Source organism: Oryctolagus cuniculus, chromosome 6 (genome assembly GCF_051225735.1).
Source record: "Oryctolagus cuniculus isolate XC-2025 breed Fujian yellow rabbit chromosome 6, ASM5122573v1, whole genome shotgun sequence".
Lineage (NCBI taxonomy): Eukaryota > Metazoa > Chordata > Mammalia > Lagomorpha > Leporidae > Oryctolagus > Oryctolagus cuniculus.
The window spans coordinates 27479963-27506826 of NC_142872.1; the positions used below are offsets into that span (position 1 = coordinate 27479963).

At 49.9% G+C, this 26864-nt stretch overlaps 2 protein-coding genes across 5 annotated transcripts in view; both read left to right on the top strand.

The window, feature by feature from the left end:
- KDM3B (lysine demethylase 3B) overlaps window positions 1–18698 on the top strand; it is an 83666-nt gene extending 64968 nt beyond the window's left edge. For both annotated transcript variants that reach the window (XM_008255093.5, XM_017341086.4), the window contains 9 exons: window positions 2122–2388; window positions 3747–3918; window positions 4984–5074; window positions 5181–5311; window positions 6276–6395; window positions 8094–8233; window positions 9516–9692; window positions 10546–10680; window positions 17291–18698. In XM_008255093.5, the coding sequence (XP_008253315.1) occupies window positions 2122–2388; window positions 3747–3918; window positions 4984–5074; window positions 5181–5311; window positions 6276–6395; window positions 8094–8233; window positions 9516–9692; window positions 10546–10680; window positions 17291–17371 (1314 nt within the window). In that variant the 3' untranslated portion in view covers window positions 17372–18698. The remainder of the gene's footprint in view (window positions 1–2121; window positions 2389–3746; window positions 3919–4983; window positions 5075–5180; window positions 5312–6275; window positions 6396–8093; window positions 8234–9515; window positions 9693–10545; window positions 10681–17290) is intronic.
- Window positions 18699–20240: 1542 nt separating this feature from the next.
- REEP2 (receptor accessory protein 2) lies at window positions 20241–26199 on the top strand. 3 transcript variants are annotated; one of them, XM_002710238.6, is made up of 8 exons: window positions 20241–20441; window positions 21942–22014; window positions 22298–22374; window positions 23870–23990; window positions 24176–24289; window positions 24627–24774; window positions 24877–25004; window positions 25083–26199. In XM_002710238.6, exons 1-8 carry the CDS (start codon window positions 20410–20412, stop codon window positions 25149–25151), a joined length of 762 nt encoding a protein of 253 aa, XP_002710284.1. In that variant the 5' UTR covers window positions 20241–20409; the 3' UTR covers window positions 25152–26199. The 3 variants fall into 3 exon arrangements, with proteins under 3 accessions (XP_002710284.1, XP_008253316.1, XP_089192054.1); XM_008255094.5 differs by having other exon boundaries at window positions 20272–20441; window positions 24633–24774; XM_089335928.1 differs by lacking the exon at window positions 24877–25004 and having other exon boundaries at window positions 20272–20441.
- The last annotated feature ends 665 nt before the right edge of the window (window positions 26200–26864 follow it).

Below are 26864 nucleotides of genomic sequence, written 5' to 3' on the forward strand. Positions count from 1 at the left end.
GAGCACCAGTTTGAGTCCCAGCTACTCCGTTTCCTCCCCAGCTCTCCACTAATTTGCCAGGGAAAGCAGCAGAAGATGGTTCAAGTAGTTGGCTCCCGCCACCATGTGGGTGACCAAGATGGAATTCCACAGCTCCTGGCTTCAGCCTGGCCCAGCCCTGACCATTGCAGTCATGTGGAATGGGAACTAGCAGATGAAATTTTTCTGTATATAACTCTGCCTTTCAAATACATGAATCTTAAAAATAAAATAAATCTATCTTTTAATTTGTTTTCCACAAACTTGTTGAAGTACCTTTATATATGAACCATTTTAAAAGCCCATGTGCTTTCTCATCTGACCTACTTACTATATGTTTTATTACTGTCTGTCTTTTTCTTTACCTAAAGGAATTTTTGACTCTGATTCACTGGTATATGCTTAGTGCCACAGTGTTTGATGTATAGTCATGTTTGTAAGCCTTTTTGGAATGAATGATGTCACAAGATATAAATTTTAAAGGATCCAAAACATTTGCACAAATGTTCTACGCTTTGCTTTTCTGCTTTTAGTTTATGTATCTTACAGATAATTTCAAACAGATATATGAGTATATTTGTCTTGGGGTACGTGTTGGGTATAGTGATTAAGTCCCAACTTGGGATGCCCACATGCTGTATTGGAATGCCTAGCTTAAGTCCCAGCACTCCACTTCTGATTCAGTTGCCTGCTAACATGCACCCTGGGGGGGCAGCAGTTGATGGCTCAAGTACTTGGGTCCCTGCCACCCAAGTGGGATTCATTGCCAGGTTCCTATCTTCAGGCTGGCCCTACCCTGACTGTTGTGGGCATTTGAGGAGAGAATCAGCAGATGGAAGATCTCTCTCTCTCTCTCTCTCTCTCTCTCTTTCTCTCTTTGTTTCTATCTCTGCCTTTCAAATAAATAATAAGGAAAATACATTTTTTTAAAGATTATTTTATTTGAAAGAGTTACAGAGAAGGAGAAGCAGAGGGAGAGAGAAGCCTTCTATCCTCTGGTTTACTCCCCAAATGGCCCAATGACCAGGGTTGGGCCAGGCCGAAGCCAGGAACTAGGAGCTTCATCCAGGTCTCCCATGTAGGTGGCAGGGGCCCAAGGTCTTGGGCTGTGTTCCCCTGCTTTCCCAGACTTAGAAGCAAGGAGCTGGATCGGAAGTAGAGCAGCCGGGTCTCAGACCAGTAGGATACTGGCACTGCAGGTGGCAGCTTTACCCACTACACCACAGAGCCAGCCCAAATAAGATTTTCTTTAAAAAGGGATCTCAAGTCCTTTAATCATAAAAAATCTATGTTTCTAATTCTGTTTTATGATTAATGAGTGAAACTGATCATGAGTGATTGAACCCTGTACAATTAGAATTCTTTGCTTCTCTTTTTTTAAAAAGCAAAAGAGTCATTTCTTTTGGTTCTTTTCTATTTGTATTGGCTTATACCTTCAGTTCTTTTTAAAAATTTTCAGAATGTTTACGTATTTATATACTTTATAGAGATAGTGATTAGCAGTACTTCAGACATAAGATGATCAAGTTTATAAAAGCCCTTCTGTTCTGTGCCCTTAGTTGTGTCTCTTTTGTCTCTGGGCCAGAGCTTTCATATCAGGTGAAACAGATGAGATTCTCAATGGGGTGTGGTAAGGGAAGTATTGGAGAGTGGGAGGCTGCTTTCAGGATATACCTTCTCTCAGATAGTCTGGTACATCCCTTTATTGAAGTACTCCCTGCTATAAAGTTACTGCCTTAATAAGTCTTTCCAGTTACATAATTGAAATATTGTAGTCTTTGGGTATGCTGGCTAGAAAAAATGTAGAACTCCCAAACTAAATGATCATTTTTACTCATTTATAGCATTTTTTGAACTCTGTAGTCTGTATGCATATGCTTAATACAAGACTGAATGGGAAAGATGTTTTAGGTCTCAAAAATCTTGAGGCAGATAGGATCTTTCTCTACTCTTCTATCATAAATGTAATGTGAAATAGGAAAGATAATAACTTTTATGGAATTTAATAGGATTGGTGAGAACTTGTAAATACTGTGAGATAATTTTTGAGTATTCTTCTTACGGTACGTCATCAAGTTTACCCAATGGATTTGTACCTGGCAGGGAGTGAAGAGCAAGGCCAGCCTGCCCAACTTTCTTGACCACATCATTGCCTCAGTGGTAGAAAATAAGAAAACCTCAGATGCTTCAAAGCGGGCCTGCAACTTGACTGATACCCAAAAGGAAGTGAAGGAGATGGTAATGGGGTTAAATGTGCTAGACCCCCATACTTCTCACTCCTGGCTCTGTGATGGAAGACTCCTGTGTCTCCATGACCCTAGCAACAAAAACAATTGGAAGATCTTCCGTGAGTGTTGGAAGCAAGGCCAGGTAAGTAAGGGATAGTTCCTAGCTGGCTGGCTGTTTTCTGCAGCTACCAAGACAATTCCAGGTCTCAGAGATTTTTTGCCAGGGATATTCAGGAATAATAAATTTGTTATAGACAGCCTTTATACTTCACGCTCCTTGGGTTTTTAAAATCAAAGAGATTCCTAAAAATATATTGTACATCACTTTATTTCTAGCTGTGTTGCTGTGTTCTTAAAAGAAGAGTATTAGTTCTTGTTAGCTGTGATGACACTTTGAAGGAAAGTCCTTAAGTGTGATATGGCATGGAGTGAGGGTGTGAATGGAAGTGGGTAGTGTTTTACTAGGTAAATGTTTCAAGGCCACAGAAATTTATATGATAGTGTGGTAATAACACTCTCTCTTTTTTTTTTTTTTTTTTTTTTTTTTTTGACAGGCAGAGTGGACAGTGAGAGAGAGAGACAGAGAGAGAAAGGTCTTCCTTTGCCGTTGGATCACCCTCCAATGGCCGCCGCTGCAGCCGGCGCACCGCGCTGATCCAATGGCAGGAGCCAGGATCCAGGTGCTTTTCCTGGTCTCCCATGGGGTGCAGGGCCCAAGCACCTGGGCCATCCTCCACTGCACTCCCTGGCCATAGCAGAGAGCTGGCTTGGAAGAGGGGCAACCAGAACACTCTCATATTTTTATCCTTTAGGAGATTCTTCAGGAAGGGGGAGCTTACTAGTTTTTCATTTTCAGTGTAAAGAAGTCTTCTCAAAGTTGTATCTGTCAGCTTTTTGTCCTTTCAACTCAAAATAATAGTAGATCTGAGGCCAAATTAACAGTTTCTATGGCATGCCACCCATTGTGAAATACAGGGATAAAAATTGAGTAGAAATAGTTTCCATTCACTTGAGCTGACATGTTGAAATCCATAGATTAGGGGCCAGTGCTGTGGCACAGCTGGTAAAGCTGCTGCCTGCAGTGCTGACATCCCATCTGGGTTCCAGTTCAAGTCTGGCTGCTCCAATTCCTGTCAAGCTCTCTGCTATGGCCTTGAAAAGCAGTAGAGGATGGCCCAAGTCCTTGGGCCCCTGCACCCACATGGGAGACCTAGAAGAAGCTCCTGGCTCCTGACTTCAGATTGGCACAGCTGTTGCCATTGTAGCCATCTGAGGAGGGAACCAGCAGATGGAAGACTTGTGTGTCTCTCTCTCTCTGCCTCTGCCTTTCTGTAACTATGCCTTTCAAATAAATATATATTTAAAAGAAAAAAAAAAGAAATCCATAGATTATAAAACTGGGAAGGAACAATAGATTTTTGTGGAAAAGAAAAGACCCTTACCAGGAAACCCTCCTATTTTGGCCCTTGGCTCTGATTTGCGATGTTTCTATTTCTACAGCCTGTGCTGGTTTCTGGAGTACATAAAAAGCTCAAGTCTGAACTCTGGAAGCCAGAAGCCTTTAGCCAGGAATTTGGAGACCAGGATGTTGACTTGGTAAACTGCAGGAACTGCGCTATAATCTCTGATGTCAAAGTTCGGGACTTCTGGGATGGCTTTGAGATCATATGCAGTAAGTAGCTTTGCTGTCTAGTTCAGTGAAGGCATACTGGGAAGTAAGCATCTATATGCCCATCACTGCTCCTGGAGTAACAAATTATACCCTCTTGGCTGGAGGAACATTCTCTCCTGGTGCTGATCACAGTGTAGTTTGCCTGGCAGTTTCATGTGAGGCCATGGGGTATATGCAGCACTTTGACTCCAAGGAAGGGTGATAGAGTCCCTGTGAAGTAGAAAAAGAGGGTATATACTAAAGCAGTGGGTGAGAAAAATAAACCCAAATAACCTAGTCCATATGTAAGTTTACAAGACTGAAATAAGAAGTTGGCCTTTGGGGCCAGCATTGTGGTTAAGCCACCACCTGCAATGCTAGTATTCTGTTTTGGGTGCCAGTTTGATACCCACCCGTTCCACTTCCAATCTGGCTCCCTGTTAATTTGACTGGGAATTCAATGGAAGATGGCCCAAGCGCTCAGGCCCCTGCACCCATATGGGAGACCCAGAAGAAGCTCCTGGCTGCTGGCCCCAGCTATTGAGGCCATTTGGGGAGTAAACCAGTGGATGAAAGATTTCTGTCTCTCCTTCTCTCTGTGTAACTCTGCCTTCCCAATAAATTTTTTTAAAAATCTTAAAAAAACAAAATACAGGGGCCAGTGCTGTGGCTTAGCAGGTAAAGCCACCACCTGCAGTGCCAGCATCCCCTTATGGGCGCCAGTTCATATCCCAGCTGCTCCACTTTCAATCCAGCTCTCTGCTCTGGCCTGGGAAAGCAGTGGAAGATGGCCCAAGTCTGTGGGCCCCTGCACCTGCATGGGAGACCCGGAAGAAGCTCCTGGCTCCTGGCTTCAGATCGGCTCAGCTCCAGCCATTGTGGCCAACTGGGGAGCTGAACCAATGGATGGAAGACCTCTCTCTCTCTCTGCCTCTTCTTCTCTCTCCATGTAACTCTGACTTTCAAACAAATAAGTAAATCTTTAAAAAACAATTTAAAAGAAGTTAGCCTTCTAAGATCTTTTAGTCTCTGGAAATTCAGGCAAAGGTATAGCAGGTGTTTACGGAAGTACTGTCTTTCTTCTAGAGCGACTGAGATCAGAAGATGGGCAGCCAATGGTGCTCAAACTCAAGGACTGGCCTCCTGGTGAAGATTTTCGAGATATGATGCCAACAAGGTGAGTGACCTACAGTGGTCATCACAAAGTAACCAGAAAAGTAAATTTTGCCTCTTTGCTTTCTTTGCCTGTCACAAGCTGAGTTATCATTGTTGCCCTTTTATAGGTTTGAAGATCTGATGGAAAACCTTCCTCTGCCGGAATATACCAAACGTGATGGCAGGCTCAATCTGGCCTCTAGGCTGCCCAGCTACTTTGTAAGACCTGATCTGGGCCCCAAGATGTACAACGCCTATGGTATGAGGGAGAGGTCTGATTGGCCTTTTGGGGGACTGTTCTCATTTCAGTTAGAGAGGGTGATTTGTGGTCTGGGTCATGTGTAGAGATGACTGAGCCAAGTGGCAGATACCAGAGAAGTTAAAGGTATCCAGAATGGTTTTTTTTTGTTTTTTTTTTTTTTTTAATTAACAGATAGGGTTAGACAGTGAGAGAGAGAGAGACAGAGAGAAAGGTCTTCCTTCCATTGGTTCACCGCCCAAATGGCCGCTACAGCTGGTGCGCTGTGCCGATCCAAAGCCAGGAGCCAGGTGCTTCTCCTGGTCTCCCATGCAGGTGCAGGGCCCAAGCACTTGGGCCATCCTCCACTGCCCTCCTGGGCCACAGCAGAGAGCTGGACTGGAAGAGGAGCAGCCGGAACTAGAACCCAGCACCCATATGGGATGCTGGTGCCGCAGGCGGAGGATTAGCCAAGTGAGCCATGGCACCAGCCTCCAGAATGGTTTTAAATGTGTTTGCTTTGATCATATTAATTTGTGTATCATCCATATGGGCCCATTCCATAAGCATGTGTATCTCTAGGAGTTCAAAAGTCTCAAAAATGTTGCCCAAGGAGACATAAAATAACAGTGAAGAGTGCTGGCTGCCGTGTCCCCAGCCAGAGCTTTTTGAAGTCCACTAATGACCTAAATCACCACAAAGGTGCGCTTCACCTGAATGTCCTTATTGCTCAAATCTGTTTTATTGTTCAAGGAGAGATCAATTGGGAGGAGTGGATTGGTTTAATGGCCAAAGCTAATGATAGTGCCAACCGAGTTAGAAATCAGTCTGCACTAGTATAAAAGATACGAGGCGAGTGATTTCTTGGTAAACGTGTATTTCACTCCCAGTGTTCCTCATTTGAGTCCGTCCTTGAGCGTGTTTTTCAGTCTGTGGATTTTCAGAACATTGCTCCCTCACCCTGCGTGTTTCCTTTCCCCCGCAGGCTTGATAACAGCAGAAGATAGAAGAGTTGGCACAACAAATCTTCACTTGGATGTGTCTGATGCCGTGAATGTGATGGTGTATGTTGGGATCCCCATCGGGGAGGGTGCTCATGATGAAGGTATGACTTCCAGATAGCCAGTCTTGACCTCAGGGTAGAACTGGGTGTTTTCCTCCTCAGCCAGGGCCAAGGGCTTTTCCTTTTTTATCTCCCTAGTGCTTTTTCTCAAGTTTCTACCAGGCTTGATGCATAGTAGTTGTCCAGAGGATATTGCTAAACAAATTGAAGCTCTGCAGAGAAGAGAGCCGCTCATATATCTTTGACCCGAGCTGTTCTCTTTCTGGAAATGATGCCCTTTTCCGCTGAATTGTGGCATCACAGTGAGAAACGAAGAAGGAAGGCAAACCCCTCTGCTTGGTCCCTCGCCAGGTCACTGTGGAACAACAAAGGATGCAGCCAGGTCATCTGCACAGAAGTGAAACATAAAAGTGATACTTGGCTGCACTCGCATTTTCTCTCCCTGCCTTGTCAATATTAAAGTTAATAGGTGCTCATTTTGGAAGTTCAGAATAAAACAAAAATAAATAAATAAATAATTTTTTAAATAACTTAAACTATCAAGGTTCAGTGTTACTACTTTGGTGTATTTCCAGCTACACATTCCATTTTTTAAAAAAGATTTAACTATTTGAAAGCCACAGTGACAGAGGGAGACACAGAGAGATCTTCCATCCACTGGTTCACTTCCCAAATGGCCATGACGGCCAGGGCTGGGCCAGGCTGAAGCCAGGAGCCTGGAGCTCCATCCAGGTTTCCCACATGTGTGTCAAGTACTTGGGTCGTCTTCTGCTTTCCCAGGCACATTAGCAGAGCGCTGAATTGGAAGTGGAACAGCCAGGACTCGAACTGGCGCACATATGGGATGCCAACATTGTAGGCAGTGGCATATCCCGCTGTGTCACGATGCTGGCTCCCTGATTTGCTTTTGATGCTGCACACCTATAGACCATTCTATTTTGTTGTCTTTTAGGGGATTATAATAGAAAAGCATTGAAAGCCAGCCCTCTTAACCTGAAAGAGAAGTTTTATGCTTTGTGGGCTGAAATCCACAAAATCCAGAGTTTGAAAAGCTCTTGGGAAAATATATAGACTCCATCTATTTGTAACAGAAAATAACCCAAACTTAATCATAAGATACATGGCTATAGAGTTTAAGCAAGAAGGTGTGTTTCAAAGGAAAACTATACCTCCAGAAATTCTGGGTCTTTAATAAGTGAGGAATGGGGCTAGCACTGTGGTATTTGGGTAAAGCTGCCCCCTGCAGTACCAGTATCCCATATGGGTGCCAGTTCAAGTCCCGGCTTTTCCACTTCCAATCCAGTTCTCTGTTGTGGCCTGGGAAAACAGTAGAAGATTGCCAAAGTCCTTGGGTGCCTGCACCTGCCTGGGAGACCCAGAAGTGGCTCCTGGCTCCTGGCTTCGGATCAGCCCAGCTCCAGCCGTTGCAGCCATTTGGGGAGTAAACCAGTGGATTGAAAGACTTTCTCTCTCTCTCTCCCTCTCTCCCTTTCTCTCTGCCTCTGCTCTTCAAATAAATAAATAAATCTTTAAAAAAAAATAAGTATGGAAGATTTTATGTTGCTTTTCCTGTGTGTAGGGAAACTGACCAATGAGTTTTGAGTGTTTGATTCTGCCTTACATTATTACTCCAGAGAGATGGAGAAAATAAGACTAAGCCTCTTTGAACTGGATGTCAGCCTTCACTCAGAGCTAGTGAAGTGGCTGGTTACGTTGAAGGTGTCATTTTGCTCTTTTCAGAGGTGCTCAAGACAATTGATGAGGGAGATGCTGATGAGGTGACAAAGCAGAGGATTCATGATGGAAAAGAAAAGCCAGGTGCTCTGTGGCACATCTATGCAGCCAAGGATGCTGAAAAAATCCGAGAGCTACTCCGAAAGGTACACTTCCGAGTGGGCTGTGTTCCCACCTTACTGAATAAGGAATGGAGGCTGAGTCAGCCTGTATAGGAGGAGACATATGGAGTCATTTGGCGTTAAAAAGTATTAGCCATAATGCCTCTTGTTGAAATGCCCAGAGGACGTGTATCTACCCCTAGAAGACATTGAATAGGATAAAGCAGAAGCTTTGGCCTAACAGGGACGTTGTTGCAGCAAGTTGGATTTACGCTGTTAGTATTTATGTATCCATAGTAGTCACTCCCTTATCCATGGGGGATACATTCCCAGATCTGCAGCATATGCCTAAAACTGCAGATATTGGTTTTTTATCCTGTACATACATTTTTGTGATAAAGTTTGATTTATGGGCCAGCATTGTGGTGTAACAGGTTAGGCCTCTGCCTGAGACGCCAGCTTCCCGTTTGGACACCAGTTTGAGAGCCCACCCGACTGCTCCACTTCTGATCCAGCTCCCTGCTAATGTGCCTGGGAAAGCAGCAGAAGATGGCCCAAGTACCTGGGCCCCTGCACCCATGAGGGAGACCTGAAAGAAGCTCTGGGCTCCTGGCTTCGGCCTAGTCCAGCTCCGGCCATTCCTACCATTTGGGGAGCAAATCAAAGATATCTATCTCTCTCTCTCCTCATCTCTCTGTAACTCTGCCTTTCAAATAAATAAAATTAAATAAATAAATCTAAAATTTAATTTACAAACTAGTCACAGTAAGAGATTAATTAATTAATAGCAGTAACAAGTAATAAGACAGAACAACTACAATTGTACACTGTAATAAAAGTTATGTGACTGGACTCCCACCTTCTCTCCCTCTTTCTCCTCCCCTCTCAAAATATTTTATTGTACATTTACCACTACACTTACAGCTTCTCTTGGTGTATCTGAATTATCAGCATCACTACTCTTGTACCTTGGGGCCTTCATTAAGTAAAATAAGAATTAGTCATACGTAGACGCTGCAGAACTGGCACAGCCAGTCTGATAACCAAGATGGTTACCGAGTGCCTAACAGGCAGGTAGTGTATATAATGTAGACAGCGGGACAGAGGAGTGATTTATGTTCCAGGATGGATGGACTGAACACTGCAAAACTGTATCATGCTGCTCATTAATAAGACTCATTTGAATTGTTTATTTCTGGAATTTCTCATTTAGTATTTTCAGACCTCAGTTTATTGTGGGTAACTGAGACCACAGAAAAGGGAGCTGTGGACAAGGGGGTACCACTGTAGTGTTTTTTTGATTTTTGGATTTCAATCGTGGCTTTAGGTTGGAGAAGAACAAGGCCAAGAGAATCCCCCTGATCATGACCCAATTCATGACCAAAGTTGGTACCTGGACCAGACCCTCCGGAAGCGACTCTATGAGGAGTATGGTGTACAAGGTTGGGCTATTGTGCAGTTCCTAGGTGATGCTGTCTTCATACCTGCCGGAGCCCCTCACCAAGTAGGTTCCATCTTGGGGGCTGGACTCAACAGTTCTGTGGACTTCCTTATCTCTGCTTTCTTTTCTAATCTTACAAGGATTATACTGATTGTTCTTAAACTGTTTTTTGTTTTGTTTTGTTTTGTTTTGCTTTTGCTTTTGCTTTTTACTTTTCTCCTTGTGATTTTAAATGCTTGCTTTAAAATTTTTAAACGGGCCGGTGCTGTGTCACAATTGGTTAAGCCACCATCTGCAGCGCCGGCATCCCATATGGACACCGGTTTGAGTCCCGGCTGCTCCACTTACCATCTGGCTCCCTGCTAATGCTCCTGGGAAAGCAGCAGAGGATGGCCCAAGTGCTTGGGCCCCTGCACCCATGCGGGAGACCTGGAAGAAGCTCCTGGCTCCTGGCTTTGACCTGGTCCAGCCCTGGCCATTGTGGCCATTTGGGGAGTAAACCAGCGGATGGAAGATTCTTTATCTCACTTGCTCACTCACTCTCTCTCTCTCTCCCCCTCCCTCTCTTCCTCTTTCTTATTTATAAAGTAAATGTTTAAAAAAATTTTTAAGCAATTTAGACTATCAGAGAACAACTGAAAATCTCATCTCAGCTGCATGCGCCATACTACCCCTTGTCAGTCCATCCCAATCTAGTTTCCTTGCCTTGAGGTAGCTACCATTTATAGTTTGCTATATATTTCTCCAGGGCATTTTCTGTGAATATTTTTTATTGATACATTTACACTTCAGTTTTTCTGTTTTGTCATTATTATAAAAATGAAGTATTAATTGTTTTTAACTGTATCATGGACATTTCCTGTGTGTTACTGAATCCCTAATGTCTGATGTCTTCCTTCTTTTCTTTCCCTCCCAGGTTCACAACCTGTACAGTTGCATCAAAGTCGCAGAAGACTTTGTGTCTCCAGAACATGTAAAGCACTGTTTCCGCCTGACTCAGGAGTTCAGGCATCTCTCTAACACTCACACAAACCATGAAGATAAACTGCAGGTAGGTAACTCCTGTGTCCCCGACTCTGTCTGCCTGTCTCACACTAACATCCATGTTCGCCTTCGTGAAGGGCTGACTCTGGAGGAGAAATGACTCAGGGAAACCATGTCTGGGGATGTGGAGTCTTCTTTCAGGAAACATGTGACCGGTCTCCCTCAGTTTGGTCGCACAGAACACTCATTTCAAGCTAATCATTTCCGGTGACATAGCAGGTCTGTGTGGTAGTGTTAGTGTTAGTAACTGGCTAGACTGCCCTCCCCAGTCAGGTGTTTCCCAGAAGAGGAATTGACCTGCAGCTGCTGCTTAGAGTAAATTTCTGTGCAGATTCAATTCCAGGTCACTACCAGAAACGCAGTCCATCTCCCTAGGAACTGCACTCCCAGGGGGCAGGGCCGTGTTCTCTCCCAGGAAGCTGGGCTGGACAATTAGCTTAGGTTTCTTCTGCTTTTGAAATACATTGGAATTTTAAGGACAGAATTTCATTATTGGTATATTTGGTCACTTGAGTAGCATAAAATGAACAAAGAATAGGAAATAAGATTCTCCAAGCTACACATCAGCAGTGTGAGTGCACAACTCCCAGCCTTTCACTGGGGCCTGCTTTCTTCCATCAGGCCTGTGGCTTGGGGAATCTTCAACTGGTGATCCATCAGGTTGTAGGTGATTTTTCTCAGTCACCCTCAACCCTGAGTCTGATCTGCTTTTCCTATTTCACAATTATGGAGCATTTCAGCCGTAAAATTCTCATATAAAGTGTAAGTACAGATATACAACCATACATGTTTCAGACCCCACCTCCTTCAAGTCTCTACTTGTAACTTATCACTTATCCGTCAGACCTTCCCTGACCACCATATTAGGAATAACATCAGGGCAGGCATTTGACCCAGCAGTTAAGATGCCAGTTAAAGGGCCAACACCATGGTACAGTGGGCTAAACCACATATTGGCAATGCTGATATCCTATATTAAAGAACTGGTTTGAGTCCCAGCTGCTCCACTTCCAGTCCAGCTCCCTGCTAATGCACCTGAGAAAACAGCAGAGGATGGCCCAAGTATTTGGGCCCCTGCCATCCACGTGGGAAACATATTTTGGAATTCCTGTCTATTGGCATCTGTGTGGCCCAGCCCCAACCATTGCAACCATCTGGGGAATGAAGCAATGGATAGAATATCCTTTTCTCTGTGTGTCTCTTCCTCTTTCTGTGTCACTGTGTTTTTCAAATAAATATTAAAAAAAAAAAAAATGGGGGATGGCGCAGTGGCGTAGCAGGTTAGGCCTCCACCATCAGTGCTGGAATCCCATATGGGCACCAGTTTGAGTTCCGGCTGCTCCATTTCTGATCCAGCTCTCTACTGTGGCCTGGAAAGGCAGTGGAAGGTGCCCCAAGTCCTTGTGCCCCTGTACCCACATGGGAGACCTAGAGAAAGCTCCTGGCTCCTAGCTTCAGATTGACGCAGCTCCAGCTGTTGCGGCCAATTGGAGAGTGAACCAGCGGATTGAAGACCTATCTCTCTCTCTCTCTCTCTCTGCCTCTCCTTCTCTCTCTGTGTAACTCTGACTTTCAAATAAATTAATAAATCTTTAAAAAAATAAAAGATTGTCAGTTAGGATGCCCATATCCCATATCAGAGTACCTGGGTTCAAATCTGCACTTCACTCAATGCCAGTGTCCTGCTAATGCAAACCTGACAGGCAGCAGGTGATGGTGCAAGTAGTTAGGTCCCTGCCACCCACACTGGAGACCTACATTGAGTTCCCAGCTCCCATTTTGGAAATGAAACAGCAAATAGGAGCGCTCTGTCTCTGTCTCTCTTTCCATCTCTCTCTGTCAAACAAACAAAATTAATAAATACAAATGTTTTAAAACTTGAGGGGAGGGGCTGGTGCTTTGGCCATCAGGTTAAGCCACAGGTTGCAGCACCAGCATCCCATATAGATGCCAGTTCAAGTCCCAGCTCTTCTACTTCCAAACCAGCTCCCTAACTAACATTCCTGAGAACACAGCAGAGGATGGCACAAGTACTTGGGCCCCTGCACCCACGGAGACCCAGAAGAGTCACCTGGCTCCAAGCTCCAGGCTCTAGCCTGACCCAGGCCCAGTCATTGCGGACATCTGGGAAGTAAACCAGCAGATGGAAGATCTCTCTCACTGTGTTTCTCCTATCTCTTTCTGTAACTCTACCATTCAAATAAATGAATAAATATTTAAAGATAAAAAAAAATGTTCAGGGAAGAGTGAAATTCAAAGATAAGTTTATTAAGACAACATCAACTGCAGTACTCAAATCCCTTTTCACCATTTATTTTTTGCAGTAGCATTTCTACTCATTTGACATATATCTTGTGCAATGTCTGGCACATAGGAGGTACTCAGTAATTAATACTAAAAAGGAGAATAGCATAAGAGGGGCTTGGGTACTATCATTCTGTTTAAGAAATAAGATGCCATGTACATGTACAGCCTGCGCACATACAGCCCATCTGCAGGGAGCACATGTGTACATAAACAGCATGTGCACGTACAACACTGCTGACACTCCATGCACCCTTCCCATTTCTCTACTTGCCTTCCTCAGTGATAACCACAGTCTTCATGTCCTTTTAAAAATCTTAGTCTCTTCAACTGGTTCATTTTATTTTAATAACCTTTGTTGTTTCTTCCAGCTTCACATGTCACATGTGTTCATTTTAGACTAATTAGAAAATATATATATAACTGCAAAGGGAAAAAAATATCCCATAATTGTGCCTTACACTGTTGTTAAGTTTGAGGACCAGCATTGTGGTACACCAGTCTAGCCAGTGCATGCAGCACCAGAATCTTGTATCAGAGTACTGGTTCTGGAGCCGACGCCATGGCTCACTTGGTTAATCCTCTGCCTGTGGCGCCGGCATCCCATATGGGCACTGGGTTCTAGTCCCAGTTGCTCCTCTTCCAGTCCAGCTCTCTGCTGTGGCCCGGGAGGGCAGTGGGCCCAGGTGCTTGGGCCCCTGCTCCCACATGGGAGACCAGGAAGAGGCACCTGGCACCTGGCTTCAGATCGGTGCAGCGTGCTGGCTGTAGCGGCCATTTGGAGGGTGAACCAATGGAAGGAAGACCTTTCTCTCTCTGTCTCTCTTTCTCACTAACTCTATTTGTCAAAAAAGAAAAAAAAGAAAAGTACTGGCCCAAGTGCTAGCTGTTCTACTTACAGCTTCCTGTTAATGCATCTGGAAAGACAGCAGAAGATGGCCCAGGTGTTTGGGCCCCTGACATCCTACTTGGGAGACCAGGATGGAGTATCTGGCTCCTGGCTTTAGCCTGACTCAGACCTGGCTGTTGTAGTCATTTGAGGAGTCAACCAGCAGATGGAAGATATCTGTGTGTATGGTTGTCTCCCTTTTCTCTTTGTCACTCTGCCTTTCAATTAAGTAAATCTTTAAAATAAATAAATAAAAGGTAAGTTTATGGTAGGCGCTGCAGCTATGGTAGGCACTGGGCCTAGTGCTGAAGCCTGCACTTGGGCTGCTGCTCCCTGTCCTGGCTTCCTACTAACGTGCGCCCTGCTGGCAGCAGGTGCTGGCTCAGGTACTTGTGTCCTTGCCACCCAGGTAGGAGACCTGGACTGAGTCCTGCTCCTGGCTTCAGCCTGGCCCAGCCTAGGCTGTTGCAGGCATTTGAGGAGTGAACCAAAGAACAGGCAGTCTTTCTATCGCTCTGCCTCTCAGATAATTGGGGGGGTGGGGGGGTATTTATTTTAGTGCAAAAAAAATGTATACATAAAAAGGGCTTTTTTGTTTTTAAGATTTCATTTATATATTTGAGAGGTAGAGTTACATACAGAGAGAGTGAGAGACAGAGAGAAAGGTGTTCCGTCCACTGGTTCACTCCCCAAGTGGCCAGAACGGCCAGAGCTGCACCTATCCAAAGCCAGGAGCCAGGAGCTTCTTCCAGTCTCCCATGCGGGTGCAGGGCCCAAAGACTTGAGCCATCTTCTACTGCTTTCCCAGGCCAAGCAGAGAGCTGGAAAAAAAGTTTTTTTTGTTTTCTTTTGTTCTTGTTTTTTAAAGGATTATTTGCTTGAGGGGCAGTTACAGACAAGAGGTCTTCCATCCGCTGGTTCACTCCCCAGATAGCCGCAATGGCCGTAGCAGGGCTGATCCGAAGCCAGGAGCCAGTAGCTTCTTCTGGGTCTCCCACATAGGTGCAGGGGCTCAAGCACTTCAGCCATCCTCCACTGCTTTCCCAGGCCATCAGCAGGGAGCTGGTTTGGAAGTGGAACAGCCAGGACTTGAACCAGTGCCCATATGGGATGCCAGCGCCATAGGCAGATGTTTAACCTACTGTGCCTCAGCACAACCCCATAAAAAGAGTCTTTAAAAAGGACATGAGGGGCCGGCGCCACGGCTCAATAGACTAATCCTCTGCCTGCAGCACCGGCACACCGGGTTCTAGTCCTGGTTGGGGCGCTGGTCCTGTCCTGGTTGCCCCTCTTCCAGTCCAGCTCTCTGCTATGGCCCGGGAGTGCAGTGGAGGATGGCCCAAGTGCTTGGGCCCTGCACCTGCATGGGAGACCAGGAGAAGCACCTGGCTCCTGCCTTCGGATCAGCGTGGTGTGCCGGCCGCAGTGACCATTGGAGGGTGAACCAATGGCAAAAGGAAGACCTTTCTCTCTGTCTCTCTCTCTCTCACTGTCCACTCTGCCTGTTTAAAAAAAAAAAAAAAAGGACATGGGGATGGGGTCAGCATTGTGCCATAGTGAGTAGAGTTGGTGCCTGTGACACCAGCATCCCTTTTGGGCATTGGTTCAAGTCCCAGTTCCACATCTAATCCAGCTCCCTGCTGGTGGCTTGGGAAAAGCAATGGAGGATGGCCCAAGGGTTTGTGCTCCTACCATTCATTTGGGAGACCCAGGTGAAGCTCCTGGTTCCTGGCTTCAGCCTGCCCAGCCTTGGCCATTGTAGCCATCTGGGGAGTCAACCAGCAGATAGAAGATATCTCTCTCTCTTTCTCTCTCTCTCTCTCTCTCTCTCTCTCTCTCTCTCTCTCTCTCAATTTCTCTGATGTGTGTATGTATATCCCTCTCTCTGTAACTCTACTTAAAAAAAAAAAAGATTGATTTGAAAAGCAGAATTAGAGAGAGACAGAGTCAGAGAGGGAGAGAAAGAAGTCTTCCTTCGATCTACTGATCCACTCCCTACATGGCTGCAACAGCCAGAGCTGGGCTGATCCGAAGCCAGGAGCCAAGAGCTAGGATCTTATTCCGGGTCTCCCATGCCACAGTGCTGGCCCCTAAAAAAAATATTTTAGGTACATGGAAAGGCAAATGTGTAGCCTGGTAGTTGAAACCGTGGTTGAGACACCCTTGTCTCATATGGGAGTGCCTGAGTTCAGGCCTGACTCTGGCTCCTTACTTTAGCCTCCTGCTAATGCAGACCCTGGAAGGCAGCAATGATGACAGAGGAATTGAGTTCCTGCCACCCTCAGAGGAGACCTGGATTGTGTTCCTGGCTCCCAGCTTCAGCCACATGCCAGCTCTGAGCTTTGCAGTTATTTGGAGAGTGAACCAGCAGATGAGAGTGCTCTCTTTTTCTCTGTCTCTTCCTATCAGATAATGGAGTTATTTTATAATGAAAAAATAAATGTTTTCATAAAAATTATGCATGGCTTTTGACTTCTTTGAACAAAAATAACCTTTAATTCCTTTCTTCCACAAACTTTTTGATGTACCCTCATAATAAGCATATGGGTGGTGGTGCATATAAACTTTCTAATGATCTTTTGAATACAAACTTTGCTTTTTCTGAGAGGCAGAGAAAAAGGGAGCTCCCCTCCACTGGTGGTTTACTCCCCGGATGCCTGCAATGGCTTGGGTTGGGCAGTGGCCTACACACAGGAGCAGAAACACAATCAAGATTTTCCCATGGAGGCAGCAGGAAGGCAATTCCAAAAGCCATCAGTGCTGCCTCCCAGCGTCTGAATTGTCAGGGGACAAGCCAGGCATCAAATCCAGGAGCTGCACTATGAGACTGGGCAGCTCAGCTGGCATCCTCACCTGCTTGCTTGCTTGCTTGCTTGCTTGCTTTATTTATTTATTTATTTATTTATTTATTTATTTATTTTTGACAGGCAGAGTGGACAGTGAGAGAGAGAGACAGAGAGAAAGGTCTTCCTCTGCTGTTGGTTCACCCTCCAGTGGCCACCGCGGCCGGCGCACTGTGGCCGGCACACTGCGCTGATCCGAAGCCAGGAGCCAGGTGCTTCTCCTGGTCTCCCATGGGGTGCAGGGCCCAAGCACTTGGGCCATCCTCCACTGCACTCCCTGGCCATAGCAGAGAGCTGGCCTGGAAGAGGGGCAACCGGGACAGAATCCGGCGCCCCGACCGGGACTAGAACCCGGTGTGCCGGCGCCGCAGGCGGAGGATTAGCCTAGTGAGCCGCGGCGCCGGCCCTCACCTGCTTTAGACCTTATATCTTTCGTGGCTTGCAGATCACTTTGGGAATTGATTTGGGAAGCACACAGTCATTGTTGGGGGTGGCATATAGTCAGGGGACAGCATGCATTTACAAGCGTAGCACACAGCATGTGGCTGCCATGAGCTGACTGTACTGCTTGCTTTCTCCAGGTGAAGAACATCATTTACCACGCAGTGAAGGATGCTGTCGGCACTCTCAAGGCTCATGAGTCCAAACTGGCAAGGTCTTAGTCATGGAGGAATTCCAGACTCCCCTGTGAAGCAGGTCTTTCACTCACAACACTTACAGGGAACGCAGGGTTCTCTGCTGGAGCAGAGGCCCTTCACCCAGAGCCAGTGTGGTCAGTATTACAAACTCTCCAGCCACTCTTTTCTCGCTGCCTCAACACTGAAGGTTGGCACAGGAAGGTCGCACTGTTCACACACACAGTTTCAGACTCCAAGCCGAGGGTGCCACATCCCCATCCTGTGGCCTTTTGGGAATTCAAATTGCCTGAACATTCCTGGGCTGTCCTTCACACTCTCCTGATTGGAGATTCGTGGAGACCAGGAATGTGGGCACAGCTTTGTTTTCTTCTCTTGGGCCTCCCTACCTGGAGTGTGTTTGGAGGTAGGGGGAATCATGTAGCTGATGCAGGTGGAGGGCGGGCATGTCAGCATGCCTGGCAGGAGCCTGACTCTCTCTGCACCTGACCTCTGACACAGCCCATCCCAGGGGACGGGGTGAAGCCATTCCCCACACTCTCCCATGAACACTGGAGTCTGGCAGGACCCAGGGAGAACCCACTGCTTTTCCCAGGAGGCTCCAGGATTAGGAAACGTGTGTATTTAGTGAAAAATAGGTTTGTAGTGAAATAGTTACTATTTCATGAAAGTAGATATTTTTAGAATTTTTGAAATACCACAGTTGTTTTCCTGGATTATGAGGAAAGGCACATTACATTTAGTCTTCCTTTCGATAAAACTCTTTGAAGAAATAGGATTTTTAGAAATCAGTTGCCCACTATAGCACAAAGTCAGCCAAAGCAGAATTTGAAAGAATTGGCTTTTTAGGATTCTTTTAGTTTCTCCCCATCTCCTCTCAGTCTTGCCTTGAGGGAACAGTCATCCACAAACTTCGTCATGTCTGAGCTGTGGTGTGTTCCCCACACACACTGGTGACTCCGGGAACCATTTTCACCTAGTACCAGCGTTCCCTTGGGACTCCTCCTGTGTTTCCAAATGCAAAGGAAAGTTTGATTTCCAACTTGAAGTTTTTTTGTTTCTTGGGTTTTTTTGTCCAGAAATATTTTCAACAAAACTTTCCAACTCAGTGAAGTTTTATTAAGGATTTATTTGAAAATGATGGAATTCATTGGCCCATAGGTACATTGGGAATGTATCTCTTTCCAGCTGTACTGTAGTGCCCTGCCGGTTTGTTTATATGTTCACAGTTAACTTTTTTTTTTTAATAAAAGTCATTTACTGTAGAATACTTTTAATTTCACTTTCTGTATTTTAATTTTGTTGAAGGGCTGATTGGGATTTCCATGTTCTTATTAAAAAGCTAACAAATTTGTTTGGAGTGGACTAAATTCTTCCCTTGCCAATCCTTGTGAACTCAAGGCCACGTTGCAGGCCAGGTAGGAGCTGGGGGATACATTACTGTGCTGCACCTGATTCTTACTCTACTTCCTGAACTTTTCCCCAGTTGGAAGAAAGAAAAATGCCAAGGTGAGGTCAGTGTGGTTCGGAGGCTTTTGAGAAGGCACCAGGACACATGAGTCGGGTGGGAGGAGAGAAAGGTGTCCCATAGTTACTGCTTCTACTTCCCTGGGGCTGAGTGTTGAGGGGAAAGGCCGTGAGGTGTGGCCTGAGCATGGCGTGGGGTAGTCAGTGGTGGGATTCCTCAAAGCACGAGGCCCTGGCTGCCCATACACAAAACCCAGTCGGCCTCGCTGATGGTGGAGAAGGCCCATGGGATTTATTGCTTATCGAGGAGCAGTGCAGCATCTTGAAGGATGAGTAAAGGCTGCATCCAGTCAAGAGGGCTTTGGGAGAGGAGGTGGTTAAAAGATAGCAAGAGGGGTCATCAGAGGCTGCTTCTCTGGAACCCACTGGAAAACATCTTCCAAAGGGCTTGAGCCTCGAAATGTAATTATCGGGCTGGAAATGGACTATTGTGTGGTCAAGACAGAACTCAGGTACAAAACTCTGTGTCCTTTTAGCCTGGAGGGGCATAGGTTGATGCTGTCGTCACCATAGGATTTCACCTCAACATAAAAGGAAGAGGAACGCAAAAGCTCCAAAGTGGGGCAGGAAAGCAGAGCAGCGGGAGGAGGGGCATTGGAGCCGGGCGGCTGGGTGAGGGTCAGGAGCTGCACCAGCCTACATTCTGGATACCAGCGTCTTCAGAATTAGGACATCCACCGCCACCAGGGCGGCTCCTGCGGTGGCCCAGCCCCTCCTCCACCCTCTCTGAAATGAAGGTCTCACCCTGCCCTGCACAGTGCAGGGGCGGGGCGCCGCCTTGAGAGCGTCGAGGCAGGCTGTGTCCCCTCAGCAGGGGGTTGGTAAGGGTGGGCAGGTGCAGCTGTGCCTCTGCCTTCAGGAGCTCAGGTGTTTGTCGTTTCTGGGCCCATAAATGGGGGGTGGGGTAGGGGTGGAGGCTGTCAGACATGCAGGATTCCTGCCTGTTTATAAAGCCGGCCCACTAGTGGCCTTATGATCCGCAGCTAATTATTCAATCTCCCTAAGCTTCCCATTTTTCTTATCTTCAAAATGAGGATAATTATAACTCTCCCTTATCAGGTTGTCCTAAGAATTTGAAATCATGCGTGTGAAGCTCTTAGCACAAAGTCCGTGCACACAATGAGCACTCCACACATGAGCTATGATCTCCTAGGATTTTTAGGCCTTGCAGCTTGAGGTGGGCTGTGGCTGATGTCTGGACGAAACCAGCCTCAAGGACCTCAGGCCTAGCGCTCGAAACGCAAGGAAGGTGAACAAGCAATTACCAGACAGGGCACTGAGGGTCGAAGGCGCATGCCCAGCCACAGCAGGTGCCGGGGGGCGCGCCGCTGCTGCCGCGGCCTCCCCTTTAAGAGCGCCGCCGCCCACAGCCGGTGGCTGCGGCAGGGACCTCCCCTTTAACGGCGGCGGCTTCGCGCTCCACTGCCCCCGCGGCGGCTGCTGCTACTGCGGCTCCTGCTGCCGCCGCGGCTCGGCCTCCGGCAGCTGCATCCTCAGCCCGGGCCGGGTACCCGCCCGGCGCTGAGCGCGGCCCCGCCATGGTGTCCTGGATCATCTCTCGCCTGGTGGTGTGAGTGTGGAGGCGGCGGGCGCGCCCGGCGGGGAGGGCCGGGGCTGGTGATGGAGGCGAGGCGGGGGTGGACAGCGCCGGGGCTGCTAACGGCAGTCACCTCGAGGCACGCCGCCCCTGGTTGGTGTCCCCGGAGACATGGAGATGAGGGCCCTGAGGGGTGCACCCCATTATTCTTAATAACTCCTTTTATTTTTAATTTCCCTGCTTCCCGCACGGCGTGATTCATTAAGGGGGCACGACACCCTCCTACCTAGCCGATTTGGGAGCAGCTGGGGAGGGCCGGGGCCCCCAGGCCAGGGGCAAGAGAAGAGCGTGGGGGCGAGGCAGGGCCTCATTCCTGAGCTTACAGCCTTTGCCAGCTGCCCGGCCGTCCCCGCGTGCTGCCTGTCCAGAGCTGGGGGTGAGGACACATGTTCTGAAGGCCCTGGGCAGCCGGCTGGAGGACAGGGTATGGGAGGAAACGGAGAGGGTGTGTGTGTGTGTGTCTGCAGGCCACTGCAGCGAGGACCTCGGTTCCAGGCTGTCAGCCACACTGTGGAGCTGTGTCCCTGGCGCTTCCCCAGGCTCCCGAGGGAGCCCGGGCACACACACATCCCACCAGGACCCCAGACTTTGTCCTTGATGACAAGCACTTTGCAAGTATCCTGCTTCATTGGGCAGGTCCATGTGGAAACAGCACTCACAGCACTCACTCCCGGCCCAGCCCAGGACCCTGCCACTCAGTCTCCCACCATGGGGACTGGCACCCCAGCAGCCCCGCCCTGCTGCAGTCTTCCCGTGCCCTGCTGTCACGCGCTTGTGCGCTGGACCTACCGAATCTCCTGCCTCCCTCAAGAGGGAGTCTGGGGCCTCCCACCTCCATGTGGCCTTGAGGGGGCTGGGCTGCTTCTGTCCTGCCTGAGCACCATCCCCAAGGGGCATCACTGTCCCATCTGTGTTCTGTAACGGGATCACTCGGCAGGGCCTTGAGCCCAGCCCCTTCCCTGAGCTGGTCCCAGGGGTACGTCCACGGGGGGAATAAACCTCTTTGTTCCTCACAGGCCCTCTTTCCTCTGTGCCCTCTGCTCCCCACATCCCCAGGGTCACAGTGGTGCCTCAGACTGGCAGGTGGAGTGCCCTATTAGGTGTGTCGGGTTCCCTCAGGGAGCTGGCCCTGCCTGGGCTGCCTGAGACTGGGAGGTGGAAAGTAAGGGCGGGTGGGTGTGTATGGGCATGGGGTTGAGGAGGGAGACACCAGCCATCCCCGGGGCAGTGACCAGACTTCCACTCCCACGATATGTGTGTATATAACCAAGGGCCATGACTAAAGGGATCGCCGGGACCCTCTGACCTCTGGGTTTCTCTGCCTTTTCCGGGTAGGAAAGAGGGTCACCAGCCAAGCTGGCCGGAGCTCTGTGCTTTGACCTTAGCGCCTGGCTGAGTCCCTCTGCCGGGCCCTCTGGAGTCGTGGGCCGGTGGCCCCTGCCCTGGGCCCCAGTAACTGTGCTGCCTCCCCAGGCTCATCTTCGGCACCCTGTACCCAGCCTATTCTTCCTACAAGGCCGTGAAGACAAAGAATGTGAAGGAATATGTGAGTGGGTGACCCTTCCACACAGGCAAGAGAGGGGAGAGCAGCGGGCGTGTTCACGTGGGGCGACTTTGTGCCACCAACGGGACCCTGGAGCAGAGGAGGTCGCCGGGTGACCTGATGCCCCAGGAAGTGAGGTCCCGGGCGTCCCTTCCTGCTGTAGCTGAGGCAGAGCCGGGCTCCCGGGTGTCGCCACAGTCTTGTCACGACCAGCGAGCCGCGCCGGGGGCCCCGGGGTGGGGGTTCCTCCAGCCCAGCCCCTGCCGACAGTGCCCCTGCTCCTCAGGTGAAGTGGATGATGTACTGGATCGTCTTCGCCTTCTTCACCACAGCAGAGACGCTCACCGACATCGTGCTCTCCTGGTGAGGCCCAGCGTCCCCTCCCCGCCTCTGTCTGCCCAGGCCCAGCAGGCCACTGAGACCCAGCGCAGGGTGCCCCACGCCCTCCGTGCTGACCTGATCAGCAGAGCCAGCACAGACCCAAGCCCCTGCTTCTCCTCCTGGTGGCAGCACAGCACCACGGGTGACTCGGGAACCCTGCTTCTGTCAAGCTTCCCAGGTAGCAGCTCTCAGCCTCAGGGTCCCCGTCTGTCAAAGAGGCCTAAGATCAGTGCTGTCAACACTGGAGGCTTGTGCTTCCGAGGCGTTCTCCGCCGGCACCATTAGGCTGTGTATGTATGAGCGCTCTGAGCCCAGGGAATAGGTGTTCAGAAACCTTTATTGAATGTGCACATGGCTCTTAGAAGAAAGGATTAGCCACCACATTGCAAGCCAAGGGAAGAGACTTGTCCTGGGGATCATGGACTGAAGATCATTTTGATTGCAGATAAGTCCTTGTGTTTGAGCAAAGTAATGCTAGCAGAGGAAGGAGATTAGGAAAGCCGGGGCTTACAAATTGAGGGTGGGAGTGCACATCTGACACAGTGGTTAAAACACCACTCAGGAACCTGCACCCCAGATCAGGGTCCCTGGGTTCAAGTCGTGGCTCCACTTCCAATTCCAGCTTCCTGCTAACGCATAACCTGGGAGACTTGGGTCACTGCCACACATGTGGGAGACTCAGGTTGAGTTCCAGGTTCCTGACATTGTCCTTGCCCAGCCCTGGCTTTTGTCAGCATTTGGGGAGTGAACCAGTAGATGGGAGATCTCTTTCTCTCTCTGCCTTTCAAATCTTTTTTTTTTTTTTAATTTGGGGCAGGCATTTGGCATAGCAGGTAAAATGCCACTCGTCGAGCTGACGTCACATATCAAAGTGAAGTGCCTAGGGTTGACACGCAGCTGGCTTCCCTGTCCCAGCTTCCTGCTAATGTGCACCCTGGGAGGCAGCAGCGATGGCTGCAGTCACCGAGTCCCTGCCACCCACATGGAAGGGACTGGTGGCTTCTTCCTGGCCCAGCCCCAGTCCCCATCCGCATTTGGAAAGTAAACCAGCGGATGGAGGATCAATCTCTCTCCTTCTCTGCCTTTCAAATAAATTAATGAATTTTTAAAAAAGGGGCCCTGTTTAAACAAAAATAAATAAATAAATGAAGGCATTTCAGAAGCCGTGTGACCCAAGCACAGGAGAGAGCTTTGCAAGGGCTGGGTGAGGACACGACAGGCCTGAAAGACTCTGGCTTGTGGAAGGAGCTGAGGGCTGGAGGGGCCCAGGCCTGGGTGCTGACCCAGAGCCGACGGGCTGGGGGTCTTCTGCAGGAGGGAGAGGGCAAGGAGAGCCACTCCAGCAGGAAATTCCTTCCGGAGTCACTTGCTTCCCTCCCACCCTCGGGGTGAGGAATGACCCAGCCCAGTGAGAGGTGAGGGGGTGTGCCCTCCTGACTCCCTCCCCTGTGCTCTGCGCTTGCCCGTCTCCCAACAGGTTCCCCTTCTACTTCGAGCTCAAGATCGCCTTCGTGATATGGCTGCTGTCTCCGTACACCAAGGGTTCCAGTGTGCTCTACCGCAAGTTCGTGCACCCAACCCTGTCCAACAAGGAGAAGGTTGGTCCCTACTCTCAGCCACGTACCTCCCTGCCCTCTCTGGGTGCCCAGAGCCTGGAGAGACCTGGCAGGGCCCAGGCCTTCTGGAGCAGACACTGCCTGTGTCCAGGGGTGAGCCAGGGTAGGGCAGGGCCCCTGGCACAGCACCACCTCTCACCTCCGCCTCCTTCCCCTACCCCGCTCAGGAAATTGACGAGTACATCACACAGGCCCGAGACAAGAGTTATGAGACCATGATGAGGGTGGGCAAGAGGGGCCTGAACCTTGCCGCCAATGCTGCTGTCACGGCTGCTACCAAGGTGAGACGGGGGCGGGCCCGTACTCCCACGGGCCCCCTGGGGTCCATCATGTGCCCCAGGGCAGAGCCCCTGGGCACCCAGTCTGTCTTTGGGCCTTTGAAACTCAGGGTTACAGCCCTGGCTGTGCCACCCTCCAGCTGAGTCACTCCCACTGACCGGCCTGAGTTTCCTCATCAGTCCAAAGGGGCAGCACAGCCCCGGACTCAGCACTGCATAGGCCTCGGTGACGACTGTGTAGGGAGGACTCTGAGCCTGGGGGCAGCTGCCGCCGCCCTGGTGACCTCTGTCCCCACCCCGCCCCTGCCCCTGCTCTCGCGGTGCGTGGTGGTGACCCTAGGGCCAGGGGGTGCTGTCGGAGAAGCTCCGAAGCTTCAGCATGCAGGACCTGACCCTGATCCGGGACGAGGACGCGCTGCCCCTGCAGGCGCCTGACAGCCGCCTCCGACCAGGCCCCGGCAGTCTGCTGGACACCATCGAGGACTTAGGTACCGCCAGGACCTGGAGCTGAGTGAGGGTGGGGCTGAAGGGCAAGGAGGCCAGGGAGCAGAGACCCCCGGAGCCCTGCTCTGCTTATGTCCTGCGAACAGATGACCCCGCCCTGAGTCTAAGGCCGAGCACCACCCAGGCAGATCCCCGGACAGAGGCCTCTGAGGAGGATGTGGGAGACAAGGCCCCCAAGAGGGTCAAATCCATCAAAAAAGTGCCCAAAGCTGAGGTGAGAGCCTGGGCCAGAGCTTGGGGAGGTGGAGAGCGTGCGGCTCCGGCTGAGCTGCCCCTCGCCTTCCCTTCACAGCCACCGGCCTCCAAGACTCTGAAGACAAGGCCCAAGAAGAAGCCCGTGGGCGGGGGTGACTCGGCTTGAGCCAGAAGGAAGCTTCCGGGTGGGCCTGAGCCCAGCCCCTGCTCCAAGCTGTGCCGCTGGCCTGGCTCTCTCAGGCCCCTGGGGCCCCTCCCACGACCAGTTCTGGTGCCTGTCCAGGGGCCACTCCTCTGGCGGGGCGGGAGGTGGGGCTTGGAAAAGAGGGGGGTGGGCCCAGCTGGAAGGGTTTGGGGGTAGAGGCTGGCCCAGGGCCTGAGCATTGAGCCACCCAGGGAGGTGAGGGCTCCTCGGCCCACCCCACCCCTCCCCATGGCAGCCCTGCCCCCACCCACCCAGTGCCTTGCTGAAGACCATGGCCATTCCCTTCTCTGAGGTCCCACCACACCCCCACTGCTCTCCGTGGGTTGGAGCAGCACAGGCCACCGCCCAGATGGACCAAGGCTGGGCCTGACAGTGCCTGCGAGAAAAGGGGGCTGCAGGCTGCCCTTGTGACTGGAGGGCGGGGGTCAGCGCAGGCTCAAATGACCAACAGGGCCAGGCCAGAGCTGCAGCCGGCTTGGCGTGTGCTGCATGTCCCCCTGGGAGGTGGGTGTCCCCGGGGCTGTGGTATGGCTGGGCGTGGCTCTCCAGGGCTGGGCTGGACTCTCATTCCTCCCGTCACTCCTCCTACCCTCAGCCCCACAGCAGCTGGCCACTCCCCCTCCCTTCCTTTCCTCCCTCCCCTCCCTGCCTCCTAGTCTCTGAGTTCAGAGGACCCCAGCCCTTCAGAGAAGGGGGCTCTGAGGGATCCCACTCCCCCACTCCTGCAGCACCCCTGTGCTGAACTACTCCACCCCTCGGGACAGGGGCCCCCTCCCCCACGGCCCTCATGTCCCCTTGCTGTGCCAAGCAGACTGGCCCTGTATGAGCCCAGGCTCCACCCCACATCCTGCTGCAGCTTCTGCCATGGCATCAGTCAGGTCAGGAAGAACCTGGGAGGAAGACAAGAACGCAGGAGCCAGCCAGAAGCTCCCGAATCCTTGGGAAGAGGGTGCTTGTTGGACCTTTAGCATTGGATGAGCCAATAAACCGAACGCTGGCACCTCATTGACTTTGGCCTCTGAGCATTGTTCTTGCCTCCCTTGGCTGACAGGCGGGAAGGATCCAAGTAAGAATTAGCAAGGCCTAACTATGGGATGTGGGGTGGGGGCTGGAGAAGCAGACCAAACCCCGGGAGCTCTGGTCTCCAGGGAAGAGATAGGCTTGAGCTGGTTCTTTCTGGGGAAATGGTTTGGGCGTTCGAGATAAGGCCAGGGGCCTCAGAGGCTAGGACTTAAGGGCCAGAGGGGCCGGGTGTTCTGGCACAGCAGGTTGGTCTGCCTCCTGGCATGTCTGCGTCCCATATGGGAATGGTGGTTCACACTTCCAATCCGGCTTCCTACTAATGCACCTGGGAAGCAGCTGATGGCTCAGGTATTTGAGTTCCTGCTACCCAACTGGGACACCTGAATGGAGCTCCTGGCCCTTGGCTTTGGCCTGGCCCAGTCTCTGCTGTTGTGGCCATTTGAGGAATAAAACAGTGGATGGATGGAAGACCTCTCTCTGTCTCTCACTGTGCCTTTCAAGTAAATAAATAAATCTTAAAACAAACAAACAAAAAAAGTGAGCCAGAGGCTGCAACCCCCAAAATCAGCTTTTTTTTTAATAAAAAAAATTTTTAAAAAAACATTTATTTGTTTGTTTGAAAGGCAGAGCAAGAGATCTTCCATCTGCTGG